We start from the raw sequence: 26986 nt of genomic DNA, 5'->3' as shown, positions 1-26986 counted from the left end.
CAATGCCCAATTGTCTGAGGAACCTCCAGACTGATTTCCAGAGGGGTTGTACCAGTTTGCAATCCCACCAAAAATGGGTAAGTGTTCCTCTTTCTCCACATCCTCGACAGCAATGCTGTTGCCTGAGTTTTTTATCTTAGCCATTCTGACTAAGTGTCATATGATGTGGAATCTCAGGGTTGTTTTTATTTTGCATTTCCCTGATGACTAAGCATGTTGAACATGTTTTAGGTGCTTCTCAGACATTCTGTATTCCTAGGCTGAGAATTCTTTTTTTAAGTCTGTACCCCATTTTTGATTAAGGTTATTGGCAGTTCTGGATTCTATCTTCTTGAGTTCTTTGTATATTTTGTATATTAGTCCTCTATCAGATGTAGGATTGGTAAAGATCTTTTCCCAATCTGTGTGTTGCTATTTTGCCGAAATGACAGTGTCCTTTGCCTTACAGAAGATGTGCAGTTTTATATGGTCCCATTTGTTGATTATTCATCTCAGAGCATAAGCAATTTGCATTTTGTTAAGGAAATTTTCCCAAGTTCCCATGTGTTTGTGACACATCCCCACTTTTTTTTCACTTAGTTTGAGTGTATCTGGTTTGATGTGGACGTCCTTGATCCACTTGGATAGAAATTTGTACAGGGCAATAAGAATGGATCGATTTGCATTCTTCTACATGGTGAGCTCAAGTTGAACCAGCCTCATTTGTTAAAAATGCTATCAGATGGTTTTAGCTCTTTCGTCAAAGATCTAGTGACCTTAGGTAATTTGGTTCATTTCTGGGTCTTCAATTCTATTCCACTGATCTATCTGCCTGTCTCTGTACCAATAACATACATTTTTTTTTATTCTTATTGCTCTGTAATCCTCCTCGAGGTCAGGGATGGTTATTCTTGCAGAAGTTCTTTTATTGTTGATGATATTTTTCTATACCCTGGGTTTTTTGTTATTCCAAATGAATTTGTAAATTGAATTTTTATTTCTATGAAGAATTGAGTTGTAATTTTGATGGGGTATGCATTCAACTTGTAGATTGCTTTTGGTAAAATGGACATTTTTGCTATATTTATTCTGCCAATCCATGAGAATGGCAGGTCTTTCCATCTTCTGAGATCTTCTTCAATTATTTTCTTCTGACTTTTAGTTATTATCATACAGATTTTTCACTTGCTTAGTCATACTGAGGTATTATACATTATTTGTGACTATTGTAAATGGTGTCATTTCCCTATTTTCTTTCTCAGCCTATTTAACCTTTGTGTGGTGGTATGCAACTGATTTGTTTGCATTAATTTTATACCCAGATATTTAACTTGGGTATGTTCTACCTTCATTTTCATTACATTCTAAGACGTCTTTAATTTAATTCTTTATTTCTTCTTTAACTAAGTTATCATTAAGGAGAGCATTTTTCAACTTCCATGTATATGTGGATATTCTGTCGTTATTTTTGTTATTGAAGACCATTGTTAGTCCGTGGTGATTTTCTAGGATGCATGGGATTATTTCTATCTTCCTGTATTTGTTGAGACCCGTTTCCTCACTGATTATATGTTCAGTTTTGGAGAACATACCATTAAGTGCTGAGATGAAGTTATATCATTTTCTTTTAAGATGGAATGTTCTATAAATATTTGTTAAGTCCATTTGGTTCATAACTTCTGTTAGTTTCCCTATGTCCTTGTTTAATTTCTGTTTCCATGATCTGTCCAATGATGAGACTGGGGTGTTGAAATCTCCTACTATTATTGTGTGAGGTGCAATGTGTGCTTTGAGCTTTAGTAATTTTTTATGAGTATAGGTCCCCTTAAATTTGGAGCATACATATTTAGCATTAAGAGTTCCTCTTTGTGAATTTTTCCAACGAAGAATATGAAGTGTCCTTCATTATCATTTTTGATGGTATTTGGTTGAAATTCAATTATATTCGATCTTAGAATGGTTATCCCAGCTTGTTTCTTTGGACCATTTGCTTGGAAAATTGTTTTCCAGCCTTTTACTCTAAGGTAGTTTCTTTGTCTCTGACATGTGTTTCCTGCATGCAGCAAAATTCTGGGTCCTCTTTATGTATCCAGTGAGTTAGTCTAGGAATTTTATTGGCATATTGAGTCTACTGGTGTTGAGAGATATTAAGAAATAGTGATTGTTGCTTCCTGATATTTTTGTATTTGAGGTGAAATTATGTTTTTATATCTCTCTGCTTTTGTTTTTCCTTGCAAGGAGGCAACATTCTTGCTTTTTCTAGGGTGCAGTTTCTCTCCTTGTATTGGGATTTTCCATCTACTATTCTTTGTAGGGATGGATTTGTAGAAAGATATTGTGTAAATTTGGCTTTGTAATGGAATATCTTGGTTTTTCCATCTATGTTAATTGAGAGTTTTGCTGGATATAGTAGCCTGGGCTGTCATTTGTGTTCTCTTAGGGTCTGTATGACATCTGCTCAGGATCTTCTGCCTTTCATAGTCTCTTGTGAGAAGTCAAGTGTAATTGTTATAGGTCTGCCTTTATATGTTACTGACCCTTTTCCCTTGCTTAATTTAATATTCATTCATTGTTTTGTGCATTTGGTGTTTTGACTGTTATGTGACAGGATGAATTCCTTTTCTGGTCCAATCTATTTGGAGTTCTGTAGGCTTCTTGTATGTTTGTGGACATCTCTTTCTTTAGGTTAGGGAAGTTTTCTTCTATAAGTTTGTTGAAGATATTTACTGGCTCTTTCCTTTGTGAGTCTTCATTCTCTTCTATAACTGTTATCCTTACGTTTGATCTTCCTATTGTGTCCTGGAGTTCATGTATGTTTTGGGCTAGGAGATTTTTGTGTTTTATATTATCTTTGATAGTTGTGTTGCTGTTTTCTTTGGTATCTTCTCCCCCTGAGATTCTCTCTTTTATCTCATGTATAATATTGGTGATGCTTGCATCTATGACTCCTGATCTCTTCCCTAGGATTTCTATCTCCAGGGTTCTCTCATTTTTTTGCTTTCTTTATTGTTTCTACTTCCATATTTAAACCTTAGAAGTTTTCATTCAATTCCTTCACTTGTTTGGTTGTATTTTCCTTTAATTCTTTAAGGGATTTTTGCGTTTCCTCATTAAGGGCTTCCAGTTGTGTTTACTTGTGTTGTCCTGTATTTCTTTAAGGGATTTATTTATCTCCTTCTTGAAATCGTCCATCATCATAATAAAATGTGATTTTAAATGTAAATCTAGCTTTTCTGGTGTTTTTGGATATCCAGTATTTTCTTTGATGGGATAACTGGGCTCTTATGAGGCCAAGTAGTCTTGGTTTCTGTTGGTTAGGTTTCTGAGCTAGCCTTTAGATATCAGGTTGTCTCTGATGTTAGTTTCTCTTGCTGCTTCTGATAGTTTTTCTACCATCTTTAGGCCTGATTGTCAACACTCCTATAGACTTTCAGCTGCTTCTGGGAACAGAGTGTTCTGGTCTTAGATGTGTAAGCACTCCTGGCCACTGGCTGTTAGGTCTTGGCACATGCATGGAACTGGATAGGTCCTGCCCCTGACAGCTTCTATGTTTGTGTGCCTAGGGCATGCTAGTGGCATTACATAGTTTCCTCTCAGGAGGGGAATGTGGGCAGAGAGTAATCTCTGATTTCTCAGCAGTGACTGCACTTCTGAGGTTCCAGCTCTCCTCTCTATTGGATTTGGGTGCAGGAAGTTATTTGAGTGGTTGAGTTAAGTTCTGGGCACAAACCTGAACTGCAGGTTCCTGTCACCATCTGCTCCTATATTCCTGTGTCCAGAGGCACTATGTAGATACCCCTTGGGTCAGGGCTGTTGGCAAAAGTTTGCAGAAGTGGCAGTCTGTCCTGTGGTTTCAGGATTGTCTGTACTTCTTGTTGTTCAGCTCTCTCCTCTACTCGATTTTGGAACACAGAGATGTGGGATGGGATCAGTTCATTTCAGAAACTGGAAGTGCCCTGTCCCAGAGGAGAGGACTTCTGCCTTTGTGTGTCCTGAGTCTACCAGAGAAGTCACTTGGAGCAGAAAAGTTGGTGTTACACCTGCTCTCAGGTGTGTAGGTGCTACTGGCAGGTGGCTTTGAGCTCTTGGAATGGGAAGGAACTGGAAGGGGGCTCCTACGTCCCTGTGCCAAGGGGGTACAGATGGCACTACGCAGTTTCTTCTTGGGGTCGGGAATGTGCGTAGAGATATTCTCCTCTAATTTCTCAGGAGTGTCCACACTCCTGAGCATCCATCTCTCACCACACTGAGATTTGGATGCAGGGGGCTATTTGACAAGTTCAGTTCAGTTCTGGGCACAGACATGCACCAGGGGTTCCTGCCACTATGTGCTCCTGTATTTCTGTGTCTAGAGGCACTATGCAGTTTCCTCTTGGGCCAGGGATGTATGCAAAGTTGGGCAGAAGTAGCAGTCTGTCCAGCGGTCTCTGGAATATCTGCATTTCTGGGTGTTCAGCTCTCTCCCACATTGGATTTGGGAGCAGGGAGTTGTCAAATTTCAGTTTTTAATCATATAAGCCTAACAATTGATGGTTAGTTAACCCAAACATTTTCTTTTGTTGAAGCTATTGTAAAAGTATTCTTCTACTTATTTTTCCCAGTCCACTGGATGCTTTTATATATTAAGGTTACTAATTTTTGTGACTTAATTTTATACACAGCATCTTTGGTGAAAATATATTTCTACTCTGGGAGTTTTCCAGAGTCAAGGGGACACTTGTGTGGTATATAACCTATCCGCAAGTATAGAAAACATATGGAACTCATTATGATTTGCATACCATCACTTTTATTCATACTAATCTCTGTATTACCTCAACTTTTGTATAATTCATGTTGATATGAACACATGCTCATTTCTTAAATGTGGGGTGCCTTGCACTTTCTTCTTATGTGATTTTTGAGGTATCCTCATCGTCTAAAGACATTTTAAGTTGAAACATTTTTTTCAGTGATTATTTATATTCTTACAAATCTGACATGGGAAATTTAACAGCTTTATCTTTCTGTGATTATGTAAACCTTCTAAACAAACCAGAGAGTACAGGTACGTACAACATATAGAACTCAAAATCATATCATTTTCACTGTCCCCCATAAGGTTTTATATGGTTTGCATTTCATTTTTATGATTTTTGTCATCTAAAAGAGCATAAACCACTATAAAATAATGTACAAGAATCATTGTAAGTGTTGGCGTTGCATGATCATTATAGTAAGCTCACAATATGCATCACATTAATATTTGAGTGTGTTGTTTGGATCATGATCTGTTCTGTTATACCTTGACTCTTGCTTTTTAAAGATATAAGCAATACTTTACACACATTCAGGAAACCTTATCTACAATGTACCTTCTGTATATGTAACAAGTGATTTTACAACAAAGAGACATATAGATTTCATATATGCCTAGGTCAAGAAATTTTATAGGTAAAACCTACCTAGTATGAAACATGTAGACTAAGAAATAGAAAAAAAATGTTTGTGTAAAGATATTACTTGTACATATAATGTGAAAATTGTTACTTCAGAAATAGTCTAAGCAGTATAGATTTCTACAAATTATACTTACTCATAGACTGCATTATTCTAAAATCTTTTCAGCATTTAGATTATTATTTTCTTGTGAGATGTCTACATATCCCAATCTTTAGCAAGAACTTATATTTCCACCACTTTTACTTAACATTTCTGCTGTTGCATGACAGTCCCAGATAGTGCCTTTAGTAAGAACAGAGGACATTCTTCCTCTGTTTATTCCACATTAAATGGTGGAATAAACCATTTCCCTTTTTCCCAATTTTGTTTTTGAAGTCATAATATAAATTGCATTTCTCCTTACTTTTTTTCTCTCACCAAATCCTCATGTACACTCCTTCCTAATATTCTTCAAATTTATGTTCTCCTTTTCACTAGATGTGTTTGTAAATATATATGTATCTAAACATGTCTTTCTAAACATGACTTTTCCAGTTTCTGTATTATTTGGGTGTGTGTTTTAGGGTTGACCTTTTAACACTGGACAACTAATTGTTGTGGTCTTTATCAGGGAAGAAACTGTCTGGCATCTAGCTTTCCTTAGTTATCTATAATTCTCTTTGTGTAGGCTTAGGAGATATTGGCTCTTTGCATTCACTTTGGCATGTCCAGAGGTATTGCTTTTGCTCAGCTCACATTTGGAATGTATGTTGGTGAGATTTTATGAATTTCTTTAGGTTTTTCTTAGACAAATTCAGTCCTCCTTATATAGAATGAATTCTTTGATCTTTTTCTACCTTTCTTCATAGCTGGTGAAACAAGAAAGAAAAAGTGAATGTTAACATCATCAATTTTGGGTAGGAGGTAAGTCAGAATATTAAGGCATGGGATCTGATCATTTTGTTTATGAACAAGGCTGTCCTTTCCTAGACTTTAGTTATACCTAGGATACACAATCTCACAGAAAACTCAGTGATATTTTTTTGTGACCAGAGAGTCAGTGAATATGGCAAGTGTCTGTAGTTTAGGATGCAAAGAAAGATCATTGGACATATGCAATTGAGCAATATATCTGTATTATATGACAGACTTCTTTTTTCCTTTTGAGGATTCCCCCTTGTGGTTTTTTAGAGTGGGTGAATCATTTTGTGCACTTATCAATAGTGAATGAGGATATTTTCCCTCATCCTAAACAGGTTTTGTTAATAGCAGTATCGATGCTTTATTGCCCATTCAGACGTAAATGAGATCAATTCTCAATGATTTTATTTTTGTAGTTTTAAAAATGCTAAGAATAATCAACAGTGTTTGAAGTATCTATTAGTAAATTTTATTTTTCTATTAAAAAGGCTTTGTTCAAGTTCATAGAACACTTGTACTTGATCCTCAGTTTCACTCACTTTTTTGTTCATGTGTGTTTATTTTATAGTCCAGATAATAGTTTTGTGCAAGATGTAGATGTCATATATTTGTAATTCAGAGGAGAAAATTAATGGGATCTTCTTAAATTGGAAATATCAATATATCTATCTTTTTATTCCGTACACATTATAAATGGCAGTTTATTTTGAAATGTACAGGTAAAAGTTCTTCTCACTGTCACCAAATTATCATTATTTCTCCCAGAGAAATATGACTTCCTACATAACAATTAAATTTCTTAAAAGTATTTGCAGCTTTTTCTTTTAATACATATGCTTGATGACTGCAACAGTCTCCATGCAAATTATTACAGATGAGCAATTGCTTTTCAAATGGGATTTTATTATGTTACCTCCACTGCCTTTACAAGCTTGAGGTCAAAAGTTTTCTCCCTCATCCCTCATCCACTTACAAAAGTTCAAATCATCATTTTGATCAGAGATGTCATTTTTATGCCATTAAAATGCAATATTGGTTAATGACAGGATGGATTCCAAGGGTCTGGTAGTAGGAGTTATATTCATCCTTCAATGTTCTATGGGAATTCTGAGACATTTAACTCTTCTAACATACTACTTAATGCTTCATTTTAATAAACACACATTAAAACCAATTGATTTGATTCTCATGAACTTGTTCATAGCCAACTTCTTGATAATTTTCCCCAAAAGTTTGCTACAAACTGTGGAAACTTTTGGGATGAAACTGTTGTTCAGTGTCTTTGTTTGCCAATTTCTTTTGTATATTGAAAGAGTTGGCCGAAGTGTTTCTGTTGCTACTGTCTGTCTCTTGAGTGTCTTCCAAGCCATCACCATCAGTCCCAGAAACTCCTGCCTTAATGGTCTTAAAGTAAAAGTTCCAAAGCATGTCAACCTCTCTATTTTCCTTTGCTGGGCCCTGTGTTTTATTGTAAATATGATTTTACCAGTATATGCATATATTAAGTGGAGCAGCAATAACATGACATATAAAAGAACATTAAAATACTGCTTTAGTGTAGGTCATGATGAAGTTACGGGCTCTATTTTTACAATACTGTTTGTATTCCCTGAAGTCTTTCTTGCTATCCTTATTGTCTGGTCTGGAATTTCAATGGTTGCCATTTTGTATAGGCACAAGCAGCAGGTTCAACACATCTACTGCAATTATGCTTCCACCAGAACATCCCCTGAATCAAGAGCTACTAAGAGCATTGTGGTACTAGTGTCAGTTTTTATTTGCTTTTATTCTGTCTCTTCTATCATGTATGGCTGCATTGCTCTTTTCTGTGATGATAGTTGGTGGTTGTTAAACATTGCAGACATCATTTGTTTGTGTTTTCCAATTTTGGTTTCCTTTGTGGTGAGCCATAACCCTGCTTTGCCCAGATTCAGTTTATTCCGGATAAGAAATACAGGAAGAGTATAAATTTACCATATGTATGTAAAATATATGACTTTAGTTATTTATTTTCAAGCATCAATATAAAATCTTATAATAAAAGCCATTTTATTTCTCGGGGGAACTGTAATAATTGTTTAGTCTTCATATTGTGTTCATTATCACATATATGTGCACAGCAAAGAGGATTGAAGGGGTTGTCCTTTACTCAATAAATATAGCTGCTTTGGCAAAAGTCTTAAGTAGACTTTCTCAAGACTAAGGGAATACTTTATACTTTGATTTTCAAAAGATGTTTCCATAATGTTTGAACAAGAAAGGATACATATGATTATGTTTTTAAGAAGCAAATACAGTTACTGGAGTGATAAGATTTTTTGAAGGTTGTTAATTATTGAATTTATTATGTGTGTTTAATAGTATTACAAAATTTGCTCTGTATTTTTTATTATATTTGTGTGAAAAAGAACACTAGGAACCAGGCACAATATCAGTTTTAGAGGAATGTATAAAAGATTTCTGCTGCACAATAAAAAAACATAAATTTCCTATGTCAAAGGCTGTGACATTTTTGTTTGCTATCTCTGTATGACTGACATTTCTCAGAAATCCTTAATACCCATCTCCCCAGGCATGTTATTCTCCACACATGAAAAACTATTGAGAAAAATAATCACCATCAGGCTATTCACTTCATTTTCAGTTTCCCAGCAGGAATCAACTTTTGCTTTCTTCTAAGTATTGTATGCTTTCATTCAATGTTGACTGAAGGTTTAACAATAAATTCAGACTGTAACAAACCCTAAAATCACAGACATGATTTACAAAAATATGTGTAGATATTTCGCTAGATGTCTTGAAAGGAAGACTTTAGTCTAAATTGAAATAAGTTTTGGTTTTAAGAAGTGTACAGGCAACTTAGATCCAGTACATGCTTGTTCTTTGTTGGGTGGTACAGTCTCTGGCAGCACCCAAGGTTCTCCATTAGTTGACTCTGTTGGCTTTTCCGTGGAGTCCCTGTCTCCTTTCATTACTTCTCCCACCTCTTCTACAAGACTGTGAGCAGCATACATTTAAAGTGAAATTGATTAAAGTTATATTTAAAGCATGGGATAAAATCTACATTGTAAGAAAAGAAAACATTTGGATGGAAAAACAAAATATCAAAAGGAGCTCTGTAGTCTTAATATTTTGAACACCTACTCTTCTTAAGGGTTTTCAAGTGTTTTTACGCCCTTTTTGCCCACTATCCAAAGTTAGGGGCTAAATGACACAAGGAGATGTAGACCTGTTTAGAAGTAGGGTTTGTTTGTTTGTTTGTTTTGCAATTACAATATCTTTCAGGATATCAGCAATCCAATTCAGCAGAGTTAGGATACCAAAGATGAATCAATGAGTTGTCATGATCCAGGAGAAACAACCTTTGCCGAATTGGAATGAGTCACCAGGAGCAACCAGGACCAGCTGGATATTCTTTGTTGTGCTTCTCTTAAGAAGTGATGATCATCAAAGACATGAGACTAAGGAAGTGTTACAAGACTAGCTATGCAAGTGTGCTGTCACTGTTTATTGTGTCCTATTTATACTCTCTCCAAACATCACATGTTCTCTCTTTGGTCTCACCTCAGCAAAATACCACTTTAGTCTTTATCACATGACACAACCAGACACTTCCACTTCAGAGCCAAATCTCACTAAGTTTTTGGATGAATATGTACCACCTTCAAATACTAACAGGATATTTATGTTATTTGAATATTTTCACGGTGAACAACTTCTGTGTTTAATTTTATTTAAACTAACTACAAAGGAATCTGACCCTTTTATTGACTGATTACAGATGTTCGGTTTGTGACTTCTAGCCTAGAGTAGCTGTGAAAACCAAAGCAAACCAAAACAAAAACAGATCCCTGTATGGTATAGAACTGCTGCTGTGTTATCATTGATGCCTTAATGTTTTCACAAAAACTGTGAAAAGTTCATTCCAGCTTCCATTACCAATATGATTGCTGTTGAAGCCTTAGAATTCCCTCTTCAGAGGCCTTGACCTAGGAATATTTTCCAAGTCACAAGAATTATGAGAAACTTGCTTTTATTCATAACTTCTTAATAAGCTATCCTAATGCTGCTTCTGCAGATTGCAACAGCTAGTTTGCACTTTCTCACAGCCATTGTGTATATTGTCTGTGTAACAGACATCTTTTTTAACAAAGATTTACCATAATAAGCCCAATAACCTGAGTGATTGGTCCTTATGTAAGGATAATAATTGCTCTATATCAAGAGTCAATAGTCATGTGTTTAGAATTGGAAACCATGTGCATGCAGGTATACGATTGGCAAAAATGTAATTTGTGTGTTCCATGTTATGTGTTTTAATGCTAGATAAGCAGGCCATACCAAGACTTTTATTTTAATCTGAGCGTTTTCTTTCTTATTTCTAATGTGTATGTTGTATGACAAATTTCATACATTACAATCCACATACTATATTCAAGTACAACATGTGACCCATAACCCACTACTTCAAGTGAGTTCCCTCCGTTACAGTTTCCAAAATATTCACAAACCATTCCATTAACTTGGTAATGAGAATCCAAACCATGATCCTATGAAGGGAACATTTGGTTTCTAATCTGTATAAGTAAAGACATAAGCCTTGTTGTGATATGTGAAAATGGAGTGGGAATAAAGTTGAGATCTGGAAATAGAAGAGACCAGGGAAGAAAAAGTGGTAGGAGTAGATAAAAGAGGACAGGGGAATGTAAAAACAAACAAACAAACAAACACTCCAAAAAACCTCTATAGCTATTTATCATACTCAGTGTCCATGGTTTGGAGCTTATGTTAAACTCATGGGTAATTAAAAATGCCTGAAATTTCAGTATCATGAAGTCCTAGGTTTTTGAGTCAAGAGGACATAGTGGATGAGACAAAATAGTTTGGCTGAGGGCAGATACAGTGCAAGGTGAAACAATTAAAATTGTAACAGAGTTGTCTGAAGGGGCTAAATGACGTTGCATCTCAGAAGGGTGAAACGATTGAGGATGCATTATAGTTTAGTAGGTCTGTGGCAGAGTCAGAGATCTTGAGGTATCTAAAGGTCATAAGAGTTGGGTGAGCAATGATAAGACAATTTTCTTCAATCACTATATTTTCATCAGGTCTGTGAACACCGACTCTTATCCTGGTGCCTAACTACACTAGGCACAGTTATCAGCAAGGACATACAACGTTAACTTCTGAAGCATCTTTGGACATTCTAACCTGAAGTTTGCTCTCTATGGATGGAGTACTGAGCATTGAGAGAACAGAGTTTTTATTTTAACCAGATACCTTGTAGTTGATGGTATGCTGTGGAAGAATCATCTTGATGCTGGAAACAATCTATTGATCACAACACAAAACAGCAATCACAATATTTTATAAACCATCACAATGTAATAAAAATGCTCAAAATACTCATAGTTTGATTACGTACTCCTTATCTGTAATTGAGTTGTAAGATGCTATGGCAGTAATAGAGAGATGAATGTGGTTAAGATACACTATATTCAACAATGTAGGAAACTTTTAAAGAAAGAAATCATCTTCAATAAATGGTGCTCAACTAATTGGCAGTAAGTATGTAGAAAAATGGAATTTTTGTGCATTTGTCACCTTGCACAAATGTTAAGTCCAAATGGATCAAAAATCTTAACATAAATCTGGATATACTGAATCTCATAGAAGAGAAAGTGGGAAAGAGCATTGGACTCATTGGCATTGTGGGTGAGGTATTACTAAACAGAATTCCATACCCCACGCTCTAAAATAAACAATCTCTATAACTATATAACCATATTTGAAATCATTCTGGAGGTTGATGAGAAAATTGGGAATAGATCTACTTGAAGACAAAGCTATACCACTCTTGGGCATATACACAAAAGATGCCATAACATGACATAAGGGTGTTGTTGTAAAGATATAAAAATAAAAAATGTATTGTGGTTTTTTACCCGCCAGGTCCTCACCACAGTGCCCCAAGATATCTGCCAGATATCTTGGTAGAAACACAGCCCAGCCACACACTTTCCTACACTCAAACCCTCACATAAAAGAACACACAACACAATAATCTTAGATCCAATTGGTAAGATATACTTGCCCACTAAACATGCAAATCCCGGTACTATCCATCCCTTGAGAACATTAATAACAACCTGTAAATACACAGAGCAGAATCTTAACATCACCTGCCATCTTGTCCTGCCATGGCTTCTCCCTCTCTCCCTCCTGTCTCTTCCTCTCTCACTTAGTCTCCTCCTCCTTCAAACTTCTCCCCTGCCCATCCTTCCTTCTCCTCCAATGACAGGCCTCCTTCTATCCTGTACCTGCCCCTCACCAGTACTTTACAAATTCAATGGAGAGGTGATTCTTGTGAAGTCACCTGAGTTCTGAGTCCTTGACTAGGCAGCTGTCCTTAGGGCAGTGGAATTAGCATCAAAATACAGTAACTTCAGGGCAAACCACAACATAAGGGCATGTTTGTCGCTATGTTCATAGCAACCTTAATTGTGGTAGACAGAAGTGGAAAAAACCTAGATGTCCCACAATGGAAGAATGAATACAGAAAATGTGATTAATTTACAAAATAGGATACTTTTCCGGTATTAAGAATGAGGAAAAGAGTTTTCTAGGCAAATGGAAGGAACTAGAACATATCATCCTGAATAAGGTAACTCAGAACCAAAAGGAAATGCATGGTATATAATTACAAATAAGAGGATATAAGCCAAAAAATACCCACAGAATACAGAGGATACCATCTACAGAACTCAAGAAGGTTAAGAAGATGAAGACTCACATGAGAATCTCTCAGTCCTACTTGAGAAAGAGAAGAATGCAGTCAAAGGGGCAGAGGATAGGAGAACCCTCTATAAAAGAGGTGACAGGAAGGGGAAAAGGGGAATATAATCAAGATGATAGAGTATCAGAAGAGGGAAACAGGAGCATAGCCGTGAGGGTCATCAGATAGTATGGAAACAGGCAACCTCAGGAGCTAGGAGAATGAGGGATCCTCTAGGATGTCCCAGAGACATGGGAGGTGAGAGATACTTAGGAGTCAGATGGAGGGACCTTAAATGAAATGCCCAACAGTGGTTAGAGGGAGCTTGTAGAGTCTACCTCCAGTAGATAGACAGAGCATCAAGTGGAGGCATGGGATTGCCATCCCACATTCAAAAACTCTGACCTAGAATTGTTCCTGTCTAAAAGGACTGCAGGGACAAAAATTGAGAAAAGATTGAGTGATAGAATGTCCAGTGAAAGGACCTAATTGGTATCCAGCTCAAGGGGAGGATCAAAGTACTGAAATTAAAAGTGACACTCTAGGGAGCTTACAGACAGGAGCCTAGCATGGCAGTCCTACAAGAGGCCCAAAATGCAGGTGAATGAGACATATGCAGATACACAAACCCAATCAATGGACAAAAGGCTGGGACCCCTGTGGTTGAATTAGGGAAAGGTTGGAAGAAGCTGAGAAGGAGAGAGATCTCATAGGAAGACTAACAGTCTCAACCATCCCTCCTCTCCTGAGATCTCTCTAACCAGGCAGCATACACTTGCTGATATGTGGCTCCCATCACATATACAGCAGAAGACTTCCTGGTATGGTCTCAGTAAGAGAACTTGTACCTAACCCTCAATAAACTTGAGGCCTCAAGGAGTGGGATGTCTAGTGGAGTGGCGTGACATGTAGGGAAATTGTTTTGGACACTTGGGAGGAGTAATGGGAAAAGGAATTGCCAGAGGGCAGACAGCGAAGAGGATAATGACTGGACTGTAAAAAAAAAAAGATTAAAGAATAACAATTTTTTAAAAGTTTCCATTGAAGTTGACAATTAATCATTAATATAGGTCATGGAATGTTTTAAATGGCCAACGTAAGTTTGCCAGCAAGGTTGCCAGCAACTGGATGTGCTTGACACGTATGTTACTAAATTCTTCAATAGGGCCACTGTTGTTCAAGAAGCTTCTTGGTAGATAGTCTTTTTTTTTTCTGCTTCTTTTTTTTGGAGCTGGGGATTGAACCCAAGGCCTTGCACTTCCTAGGCAAGCGCTCTACCACTGAGCTAAATCCCCAACCCCTGGTAGATAGTCTTAAAGCAAGACTAGAAAGAAATAAGAAATTCAAATTACCTCTGTCTGTATTGTCTTAGCTTATTAAAACTAGATGCTTACAATAAAGGCTTATAATTAATAGTGATTAGGCCATATATAAAAGTACTTTAAAATGCCTATTATTGACACAGTGCCCTAGGAATTTGTGAAATTGCCCTAATATTGTTTAGTATCTCTGAATGAAGCCATAATTAAGGCACAAAAATATTCTGGCAATAAATGTATCTTGTGTTTATTCAATGCTTTATTCTAAACTGATGCTGGTAATGATGTATTGAAAGAGAAACACCTATTCATTACTGGAGGGCATTTCAAATGGTATTACTGCTACAGAAATCTAGAGCCCACAATCCTTTTGGAGGTTCCTCAAAAGAATGAAAATTGATCTGCCATAAAAAAAAGCTATATTACTCTTGGTCATATATCTAAATTACCATACATGTTACTACATGTATCCAAGTAATTCATGTTCCTTTTTCTTCTCTTCCTAATAACCAATAATTATAAGGAAGCCTATATATCTATCAACCGATGACTGGATGATAAAAAATGTGATATATTTACACTATTGAATGTTCATAAAAATTATGAAAATTTCAGGCATATGAATTGGGCTGCAAACAATCATCCTATTTGAGGTAAAGTAGATGCTAAAAGACAGGCATGGGATGTTTTCTCTTATATATGGCTATTTGCTTCTAAAATGTATATATGTGTGTTCATTCAGAGAAACTTCAACAGTCAGGAACCTAGTAAGGAACCAAGAAAATGTAGTAGTTCCTTCAAAGAAAGGAAAAATTGAATATAGTCCCTTAAAGAGAATAACAGAAATTGGAATATGTGGACTGGATGGAGAGGGTCTTTTGAGGGCAGAGCAAGACAGGAAATAGAGGGAGATGCAAATAATGCTAAAATGTTTCTTAAGGTCTCGGGATAATCTCCTTGTGTACTGTGTAAAGGTAGTCTTTGTATTATTCAAAAGTTGATTTCTATACCAGCAGAAAACTGAATACTGTTAGTCTTTAGTATTGTTATTCTAATTGATCATCACCTGTCCTGGTATATTTCAAACATTCTTCTCCATCGTTTTCTGAATGGTTTAACAGGATTTGATGGTCTATGTTAGGGCAGGACAAGAAAGGCAGAAGAAGAAGTTCTGGGATATAATTAGACATGGAGATTCGTCAACCAGATGGAAGGAAAGAGATGTATGTGAACTGAATGAAAAGTAACAGGCATGTGACAAATGTGGGCTAGTATAAAGGGGCTATTATGTAATATAAGTTAGTTGGGAACAAGTGTAAGGGAAACGGCCTAAGATATAAAAATAAATGTAAGTCTCTGTGTCATTATGCGGGTGCTAGTGGGTTAGTGGCAGGTCTGTAATAAATGGCTCGCTGAACATTGGTCTAGAAATTAAAGCTTAGTGCCTGATAAAAGTCCTGGATGGAATGCAGGGGTTAGGGGTATATGTTACTGTAGCAAACAGGCCAATCAAGAATCTTAGCCCCTTTAAAAGTAGGCAGAGTGGAGAAGCCAGCATCCTGCTCAGTGAGCAGCATGTGGCATATTGACAGACATCCTGCTGAACGTGTGAGCAAGTTGTGCCTGCAGGTAAAAACAGGCGTGTAGATACCAGGAGCACTGACGTCCTAAGAGCAGAGGTAAGACCAACACATGTGCTCCAAGCAACCTGCCTGTAGGCCTCAGGACTCACAAACCCAGAAAATGACTGGGACAGGACCCTTCTGGTTTCTGCCTTCTCCTGGAGCTGAACCTTCTGGTTTCTGCCTTCTCCTGGAGCTGAACCATCCACACAGCTCTTTGTACTCAAATCCCATGTGAGAGAGAGATGGACTCTGAGAAGTGCAGATAATTCTGAGAGCTCAAAGGGGACCACTTCTACTCTTATTCCTGGCCCAAGAGGAATCTGCTTAGTGCCCTCTGGGCACAGGAATCCAGGAGCATGCATGGTTGGAACCTCCTAGTTTCTGCCTATACCTGGGGCTTTACTGGTCCCACAGCACTGTGTACATGAATCCCATGTGGGGATAGAGCTGGGCTTTCTGAAGTGCAAACAATTCTGAGAACTCAGGGGAGAAGTACTTCTGCTCGCATTTTTGGGCACAGAGGAAATTCCCTAGTGCACTCTGTGCCCTCTGGGCATAAGAACCTATGAGCAGTCAGCCAGGACCCTTCTGCTATCTGCCTTCCCCCAGAGCTGACCAGTCACCAGGAGCACTGATACACTTGAGAGCAGAGGTATACCAACACTTCTGCTCTGAGTGACCAGCATGGTGGCCTCAAGACACAAAAGCTCAGGGGCACTCTGCGACATGATCCTTCCTGTTTCTGCCTGTGTCTGGATCTAACCCTGGAACAGCTCTCTGTTACCAGATCCTGCTGTAAGAAAACAGGTCTACAGGAGTTCTATCACAAATGTTTACATGACACTCAAGGCAATGTCAGAGAACAGCAAGACAAGCTAACACCAGAGACAACCTGATGGTGAGAGCCAAGTGTAGGAATCTAAGCAACAGAAACAAAGACTACTTCATATCATCAGAGCCCAATTCTCCCACCAAAATAAATCCTGGATGTATAAACACAGCGGGAAAGCAAGATTTAGATTTAAAGAAGCATCTCATGATGATGATAGAGTATTTTAAGAAGGGCATAAATAACTCCCTTAAAGAAATACAACACAACACAAGTAAACAAGTAAAAACATTTAAAGAGGAAACACTAAAATCGCTTAAAGAGTTACAGGAAAAGAAAACCATGGAGGTGAAGGCATTGAACAAAATCAACCAGGATTTAAAAGTGGAAACAGAAACACTAAGAAATCACTAAGAAAGAAATTTCTGTACATAGAAAACCTAGGAAAGTGATTAGGATCCATAGACTCAATCATCACCAACAGAATACAAGAAATAGAAGAAAGAATCTCAGGGGCAGAAGATACCTTAGAAAACATTGATGCAACCATCAAAGACAATTTAAAACAGAAACAGCTCCTAACCCAAAACATCCCAAAATTCCAAGACACAATGAAAAGACTGAACCTAAGAATAATAGGTACAAAAGAGAATGAAGATTCCCAAATTAATTGGCCAGTAAATATCTTCAATAAAATTATAGAAGAAAACTTCCCTAACCTAAAGAAAAAGAAAATGAAAAAGAAAAAGAACAGAAAAGAAACCTACAAAACTCCGTTTAAACTAGAAATGAAATTCCTCCCATCACATAATAGTCAAAATACTAAATGTACAAAACAAAGAAAGAATATTAAAACCAGGAAGGAGAAAAGGTCAAGTAAAATTAAAAGGCAGATCTATCAGAATTACACCAAACATTTCACCAGAAACTATGAAAGACAGAAGATCCTGGGCAGGTGACATACAGACAGATCCGAAGAAAATACAAAGACCAGCCCAGGCTACATTATCCAGCAAAACTGTCAGCTAACAGAGATGAATTAACTATGATATTCCATGACTAAACCAAATGTATACAATAGTTTTCCACAAATTCAGCCCTACAAGGGATAAAAGATAGAAAACTCCAACATAAGAAGGGAAACTACACCCTAGAAAAGTCAAGAAAGTAATCTTGTAAAAACAAAACAAAAAAAAAAGAGACACACAAACATAATTCCACCTTTAACAACAAAAATATGAGCAAACAGGAATCACTATTCCTTAATATCTATTAACATGAATAGACTCAATCTTCCAATAAAAAGACATAGACTACCACACTGGATAAGTTAGAGAAGACCGAGTATTATGCTCCATATGGGCAATATATCTCAGTGACAAAGTCCGACACTACATTAATATAAAAGGATGGAAAACAATTTTCAAAGCAAATATTTCCAAGAATCTGCTGGAGTGACCATTCTAATATTGAGTAAAATCATCTTTAAATCAAAACTTATCAAAATATGGTAAGGAGGAGACTTCATGTTCATCACAGGGAAAATACACCAAGATGAACGCTCATTCCTGAATATCTATGCTCCAAATGCAAGGGCAACTCTATTCATAAAAGAGGCCTTACTAAAGCTCAAGGCACACATTTTATCCCATACAATAATAGTGGAATATTTCAACACCCCAGTCTCATCCATGGAAAGATCATGGAAACAGAAACTAAACAAAGACATAAGCAAATTAACAGAAGTTATGAACTAAATGGATTTAACAGATATTTAGAGAACATTTAATCCTGAAACAAAAGAATAGACCTTCTGTTCAGCACCTCATGGGCCCTTCTCTAAAACTGACCATATACTCGGTCACAAAACAGGCCTCAACATATACAAAAAGATTGCAATAATCCCATACATCCTATCAGGGACTAAGGCAGAGCTTCAATAACAAGAAAACATTAGAAAGCCCAAGACACATGGAAGATGAACAATACTCTACTCAATGATAACTGGTTCAAGAAAGATATAGAGAAATGAATACCGAAAGACTTAGAATTTAATGAAAATGAAGGCACAACATACACAAACTTATAGGGAACAATGAAAGCAGTGCGAAGAGGAAAACTCATACCTCTGATTACCTGCGAAAAGAAACTGGAGAGAACATACATTAGCAGCTTGACAGTATACCTAAAAACTCTACCACAAAAAGACGCAAATATGACCAAGAGGAGTAGAAGGCAGGAAAAAATAAATCTCAGGGCAGAAATCAACCAAGTAGAAACAAAAGATCTATACAATGAATCAACAAAGAAGGAGCTACTTCTTTGGGAAAATCAACAAGTTAGATAAACCCTAGGCCAGACTAACCAGAGGGTACAGAGAGAGTATCCAAATTAACAAAATCAGAAGTAAAAACAGACACATAGCAAAAAAAAAATCTGAGGAAATTGAAAAAATGTCATATCCTTCTACGAAAGCCTATATTGAAGAAAACTGGAAAATCTGGATGAAATGGACAATTTTCTAGACAGATACCTGATAACAAAGTTAAATCAGGATCAGATAAACCATCTAAATCATCCCCAACTCCTAAAGAAATAGAAGCAATTAGTAAAAGTTTACCAAACATAAAAGACCAGGACCAGATGTGTTTAGTGCAGAATTCTATCAGACCTTCATAGAACACCTAATACCAACAATGTCCAAACTATTCCACAAAATTGAAACAGGAGGATCACTATTCATTTCCTTCTGTGATGCCACAATTATACTTATACCTAAACCAAACAAAGACCCAACAAAGAAAGAGAACTTCAGTCCCATTTCCCTTATGAATAAAGACACAAAAATACTCAATAAAATTCTAGCAAACCAAATCCAAGAAAAAATCAAAACAATTATCCATCCTGATCAAGTATATTTCATCTCAGGGATGCAGGGATGGTTTAATATATAGATATTCAGCCACATTGTCCACCATGTAAACAAACTTAAAGAACAAAATGGATGAGCATCTCATTAGAAATTGAGGAAGCATTTGACAACATTCAACAGTCTTTCAGCTTTAAGGTCTTGGAAAGATCAGAAATTCAAGGCACATACCTAAATGAAATAAAAGCAGTATACAGCAAACCAGTAGCCAACATCAAACAAAATGGAGAGAAGCTTGAAATAGTCCCACTAATCAGGGACTTGACAAGGCTGCCCACTCTCTCCCTACCTATTAAATACAGTATTCAAAATCCCAGCCACAGCAATCAGATAACAAAAGGTCAAAGGGATACAAATTGGAAAGAAAGAAATCAAAATTTCACTGTTTGCGGATGACATGGTAATATACTTAAGTGACCAAAAAAGTTTCACCAGATAACTCCTAAGCCTGATGAACAACTTCAGCAAAATGGCTGGGCATAAAATTAACTCCAACAAATTAGTAGCATTCACCTACTCAGAGAATAAACAGAGAAAGAAATTAGGGAAATGACACTCTTCACAGTAGTAACAAATACCACAAAATACCTCGATTTGACTCTAAGGAAGCAAGTGAAATATTTGTATGACTTGAATTTAAAGTCTCTGAAGAAAGCAATTGAAGATCTCAGAAGGAGGAAAGACCCACCTTGTTCATGAATTGGCAGGTTAATATCATAAAAATGGCCATTTTGCCAAAAGGAGCCTACAGATTCAATGTAAAATCTTCATCAAAATTTCAATTCAATTCTCCATAGACTTATAAAGAGCAATTTGCAAATTCATTTCCAATAAAAAAAACAGGATATTGAAAACTATCATCAACAATAAAAGAACTCCTGGGGGAATCACCATCCGTGACCTCAAGCAGTATTACAGAGCAATAGTCATAAAAACTGCATGGTATTGGTAAAGAGACAGGCAGCTATATTAATGGAATAGGATTGAAGACCCAGAAATAAACCCACAAACTTATGGTCACTTGATCTTTGAAAAAGGAGGTAAAACCATCCAATGGAAAAAGATAGTATTTTCAACAAATGGTGCTCACTCAGCTCGAGGTCAGTATGTAGAAGAATGCAGATGGAGCCATTCTTATAGTCGTATGCAAAGCTTAAGTCCAAGTGGATCAGGAATCTCTACATCAATCCAGATAAACTCAAACTAATAGAAGAAATAGTAGAGAAGAGCTTCAAACACATTGGCACTGGGAAAAAATTCCTAAAAAAAAAAAACACCAATGGCTTATTCTCTAAGATCAAGGATCAACACATGGGACCTCATATAATTGCACAGCTTCTGTAAGACAAAGCGGACTTTTATTAGGACAAAATGGCAACCAACAGATTTGGAAAAGATCTTTACCTATCCTAATTTCCATACATTACTAATAACCAATGTATGCAAAGATCTCAAGAAATATTATTTATGAAAATGATATGGGGTTGGGGATTTAGCTCAGTGGTAGAGCGCTTGCCTAGGAAGTGCAAGGCCCTGGGTTCGGTCCCCAGCTCCGAAAAAAAAAAAGAACCAAAAAAAAAAGAAAAAAAAGAAAGAAAGAAAATGATATAACCCCTCTAAAAAAGTGTACAGAGGTAAACAGAGAATTCTCAACTGAAGAATAACAAATGGCTGAGGAGCACCTAAAATTGTTTAACTTCCTTAGTAATGATGGAAATGCAAATTAACAATCCTGAGATTCCACCTCATATGTGCCACAATTGTTAAGATTAAAACTACTCAGGTGAGAACAGCTGCTGGTGAGAATGTGAAAAAGGAAGAACACTCCTTTTTTGTTGGTGGGATTGCAAGCTGGTATAACCATTTTGGAAATCTGTCTGGAGGTTCCTTAAAAATTGGACGTTTTACTACCTGAGGACCCAGCTATACCATGCCTGTGCATTTACCCAAAGATACTCCAACATATAACATGGACACATGCTCCACTATGTTCATAACAGCCTTATTTATAATAGCCAGAAGCTGGAAAGAACCCAGATGTCCCTTAACAGAGGAATGGATATAGAAAATATGGTACATTTACACAATGGAGCAATACTTAGCTATTTAAATTAATGTCTTTATGAAATTCATTGTCAGGTGGATGTATGTGGTAACCCAATCAGAAAAATCACATGGTATGCACTCACTGATATGTAATGGGCTTATGTCTGGGAAACCAGGAAAGGGAATAACATTCCCTTTGTAAGCAAAATATATCCAATAAAAAAGATACTTCTATTGAGAAAAAAAGCTTGTCATTCATTGCGTTCTTTACTTAATTTTGCTGTCATAAAATACCAAGACCAAGACAGTTTGAAGTATAAAGGGTTTGAGTAGGTCTATAATTCCATACAGAGTCCACAATTGGATGAAGGACAACAGGTAGATGCAACAAGAAACTGAGTAATTATAATTTTATCTACACTTGAAACAGAGAGGCATGTCAAATGGGTTGAGAATGTACATTCTGTAAACTTTCATAAATTATGAACTCCCTCCAGCAAGGCTTTATCACTTGAAAGCATGAAATCTCCCTGCCCCCCCCCAATGTCTGTGTCTATTACAGAAGTATCAAATATTGAAGTTTTAAGGACATGTCTCAATCAGACCACTAGACAGTCATAATACTATGATCATCTCATAATCTTAATTGTGTTGTGTTAAGCAACAACAACAAAAGACATTGTAAACCACAAGCGTCTTAACATGATTTAAAATTACAGAAAAAAAAGTCTGTTTGGTGACTCAATGTATTCTCATAACTGGGAACTCCAATAAAATAATAGTCACATTAGAGTGGTTACTCTCCTTGTATATATATATATATATATATATATATATATATATATGTATATATATATATGTATATATATACACATATATATTACATATACATATACATGTATGTATGTATATATCTTTGGCAGATATATTGTGGGTTTGGCATTTGGCATCTCCAATGTTTAGAGGACTCAAGTGAAACCTAAGCTCCACTTTCACAGATTTTAGGAATGTGCATTGCCTCACTATTATTTCTCTGTTACACACAGTCTTTCCTTAATAGATGTGGGAATTCTAGGCCACATCTATTAAGGCCAAGAATGCAAGACTCATCTCTATTTTATTTTTCATGTTCCCAAAGATAGCATGAAGTTTATGACATTGTCTGTTTGGGATGGAGGCTCTTCCTTTAAACATGTCAGCAAGCAACCTTGCAATGTTCAAGTAATTGCATTCATGGAGCAAACCATACTTAACCTTTCTTATTTCAAGTTAGAGGAATAATTGTTTGGGGTCTGCCATTGAGGGTTGTATCTTATTATTTTATTGCAGATCATAAAGAGTCTGCATAAGGATCTAATATCTTTTATGTTTCCTATTTCTACCAGTACATGCATTTACTGCAACATTACATTTCCCAGTAATTTTTTGACTCACATTGTGTATTTTGAATTTTTCCCTACCTAATCCTTTTTATTGTAGACTTGCACAATAGTTGTTTGTAATAAATATTTCACAGATTCAATACTATTCTCTCTTGAAATTTACTTCACCAAAGTAATACATCCATTCTTTTTATAGTCAGTCTCACAAACATTCTCAATGTCTAGGCAGAAATGAAGATATTTATGAAATGTTTTCACAAATGATTTTTATTTTAATCTTGGGGCCGTTTTGCTCTATTTGCCTTTTTTAGACATTTTTTCTTTTTCTTTTTTCTTTTCTTTTATTGCATATTTACTTTATTTACATTTCAAATGTTATCCCCTTTCTTGATTTCCCCTCCAGAAACCGCCAATTTCATCCCCTTACCCCATGGCTCCAGGAGAATTCTCCCTCCCTCACCCACCCACTGGCTTCTATCTCTCTACCCTGGCATCGACTACACTGGGGCATCTAGCCTTCACAGGACCAAGGGCCTCTCCTCCCATCCATCCCCATCAAGGCTCACGGTTAGTAACTATAAGCTTTAAGACTGGAATAAATAATAATTTAGTATTATTTTGTGTTCATATTTGCATGAGAATTCTTGTGGGCAAGTTCACCTGCATTTTCAAGTGTGTTTTCATTCTTTCTCTGTGTGTATATATTTATACCTGTTTTGTATTTCTGTGTTTGTCTGTTTGTTTCTTATTTGTGCCCATGTGTGTCAGGGTGTATTTGTAGAGAGAGAACAGGCTGACATCATTATTTATGTACAGTTTTTAAAAGCCTCATCTTAATATTCATTATTTTTATTTGAGAAAGATTTTCTAAATGGCTTAGAATGCTTTGAATAGTCTAGCCTGCTGGTCATGGAGCCCCACAAGTACTCTTGATACTGACAACAAATTTGGGATGGTTGCATGTCCCAATAAAAAGCATTTGAAAAATGTTTTTTGGAGATTCATATGAGGTCTTATTATTTACATGACTATGACTTTAACAACTGACCTATGCCCTCAAATTCACAAAAACTTAATTGATATGCTATATCATTCAGTCAAATGTTGGTTTTCATGTGATATAGCTGAGTGTCAAAGGGATATTCTTCAATAACTAACTTATTTGATAGATAGTGCTACATGTTGACTCCACAAAAGATTTAATTATTCAGTGAAAAAATGAATATTGAAGCTTGGCATGACAGTACTTGCTTTTACTGTTAGCAGTCAGGAGGGAAATGCAGACAGACCTCTGTGAGTTTGAAGCCAGCCTTGTCTACACAGTTGATTCTAATACAGATGGGGTTATATAGAGAACTTGTCATAGAAATACAGAACTAAAAATTAAATGTTGAGTATTATTTACTCATCAAGTTCATCTTGACATGGACTGTGTTTTTGGAACTAGAGAATAACTTGTGGATATCATCCTAACTACTGAAAAATTAGCAGAAATTTTCATGATATAAAAACTAACTTTAAAAATGTGGGCTAGGGGCCTTAGTGACAGGAAACTGGGAAAGGGAATAACATTTGAAATGTAAATAAGAAATGTCCAATAATGAAAAAAATGTGCTTCCTATGTCATTATGGAATTCAGACTTAGGTGATTAATCAATAAGCCTAGAAATATTTGTATTTCTTAAATCCCTTCATTGCCAAAAACTCCATTATGAGATTTAATACTGTGTTACCAAGGTTTCTGTCAGGTCCTATGTTGCCAATGAATGGAATGTAATTTTCCACATCAAATATTTATGCAAACCATGGAAGGTGCAGGATTATGATGATTTCATATATATGGTGAATCATCTTCTAATTTCTGTTTTTATGTCCTTTCCCTTTGAAATTTCAGTTTACCTGTAGTAAAGTTATGAACACAGTAGCATCCTAAATATTTATCAATTATAATACATCAAAAATTATTGATGTTATTAATACAGTCACAATGTATGCTCCAGTACAGAATGGTGTGTCTCTGAAATCAAATCTACACAGTGAGTATTGGAAAACTAAGAATCGAGGTTTGAAATGGCCTACATATTTCAAGATGATAGTCTCCTGGTTGTTTTTTTCCTTCTTTATTTTTTCCTTCTTTATATCATCATTTTACTGTCTTCTCTGATTAAGATTTGAGGACCATACATATGATTAATTCTTGATCCCAGAGCATTCCACTTTCTAATAATTTTTTTCTATGTGCTTCTAGCATTTGACCATTCTCAAGTAGCTGGGTGACAATTTTCTTCTCTTCTCAGGGATCATTTTGATGGAAATTGCATTGAATCTATAGATTACTTTTGGTAAAATGGGCATTTTTACCGTATTAATCCTGCCAATCCATGAGCATGGGAGATCTTTCCATCTTCTGAGATCTTCAATCTCTTTCTCAGAGACTTGAATTTCTTACCATACAGATCTTTTGCTTTCTTGGTCAAAGCCATACTATGGTATTTTATATTATTTGGGACTATTATGAAGGGTTTTGTTTCTCTTATTTCTTTCCCAAGACAGTTTATCCTTTTATCAGAGGAAGGCTACTTATATGTTTGAGTTAATTTTATATACAGCCACTTTGCTGAAATTGTTTATTAGGCTTAGTAGTTCTCTGGTGGAACTTTTGTGGTCACTTATGTATACTATCATATCATCTGCAAATCGTGATATTTTGAATTCTTACTTTCTAATTCATATCCCTTTCATTTCCTGTTGTCTGATAGCTTGGTCTAGGATTTTGAGAACGCTATTGAACAAGTATGAAGAGAGTGGGCAGCCTTGTTTAGTCCCTGATTTTAGTGGTATTGCTTCAATTCTCTCCATTTAGTTTAGTGTTAGCTACTGGTTTGCTTTATATGGCTTTTACTATGTTTAGATATGGGCTTTGATTTCCTGTTCTTTCTAGAACTTTTACAATGACGGGATCTTGAATTTTGTCAAATGCTTTCTCAGCATCTAGTGAAATGATGACTTTGTTTTTATCTTTGAGTTTGTTTATATAGTGGATTCTGTTAATGTATTTTTGTATAATGAACCATCCCTGCATACTTGGGATGAAGCCTACTTAATCATGGTGGATGACCATTTTGTTCTTAGATTCAATTTGCAAGAATTTTACTTTGTATTTTTGTTTTAATATTCCTAAGGGATACTGGTCTGAAGTTCCCTTTCTTTGTTGGGTCTTTATGAGGTTTTAGGTATAAGAGTAATTGTTGCTTTATAGAATGAATTTGGGAGTGCTCCATCTGTTTCTATTTTGTGGAATTGTTTGGACAGTATACTTATGAGGTCTTATACGAAGTTCTGATAGAATTCTGCACTAAACCCTCCTAGTTCTGGGCTCTTTTTAGTTGGGAGAATTATTACTGCTTCTGTTTCTTTAGAAGTTATAGGTTTGTTTAGAAGGTTTATTTTTTTCTCATTTAACATTGGTACCTGGTGTTTGTCTAGAAACTTTACCATTTCCTCCATATTTTCAAGTTATGTTGAATATAGTCTTTTATAATAGGATCTGATGATTTTTTGACTTTCCTAAGATTCTGTTGTTATTTCTTGTTTTTCATTTCTGATTTTGTTAATTTGGACACAGTCTCAGGGCCCTCTGATTAGTCTGGTTAAGGATATATCGATCTTGTTGATTATCTCAAAGAAACAGCTACTGGTTTTTTCGATTATTTGTATAGTCCTTTTTGTTTATACTTGGTTGATTTTAGAACTGAGTTTGATT

At 36.1% G+C, this 26986-nt stretch overlaps 1 protein-coding gene across 1 annotated transcript; it reads left to right on the top strand.

The window, feature by feature from the left end:
• Positions 1–7359: 7359 nt before the first annotated feature.
• Vom1r12 (vomeronasal 1 receptor 12) lies at positions 7360–8289 on the top strand. Its single transcript, XM_087609977.1, has one exon. The coding sequence runs from the start codon at positions 7369–7371 to the stop codon at positions 8287–8289; it is 921 nt and encodes a 306-aa protein (XP_087466103.1). The 5' UTR covers positions 7360–7368.
• Positions 8290–26986: the final 18697 nt, after the last annotated feature.

This window comes from Rattus norvegicus, chromosome 1, assembly GCF_021556685.1.
Source record: "Rattus norvegicus strain SHRSP/BbbUtx chromosome 1, alternate assembly SHRSP_T2T, whole genome shotgun sequence".
In the NCBI taxonomy this organism is placed as follows: domain Eukaryota; kingdom Metazoa; phylum Chordata; class Mammalia; order Rodentia; family Muridae; genus Rattus; species Rattus norvegicus.
This window is presented reverse-complemented; position numbering and strand designations above follow the sequence as displayed.

What these genes read in the sequence shown, in the direction of transcription:
- Vom1r12 (XM_087609977.1), top strand. Translation starts at nt 7,369, where the DNA reads ATGGATTCCAAGGGTCTGGTAGTAGGAGTTATATTCATCCTTCAATGT.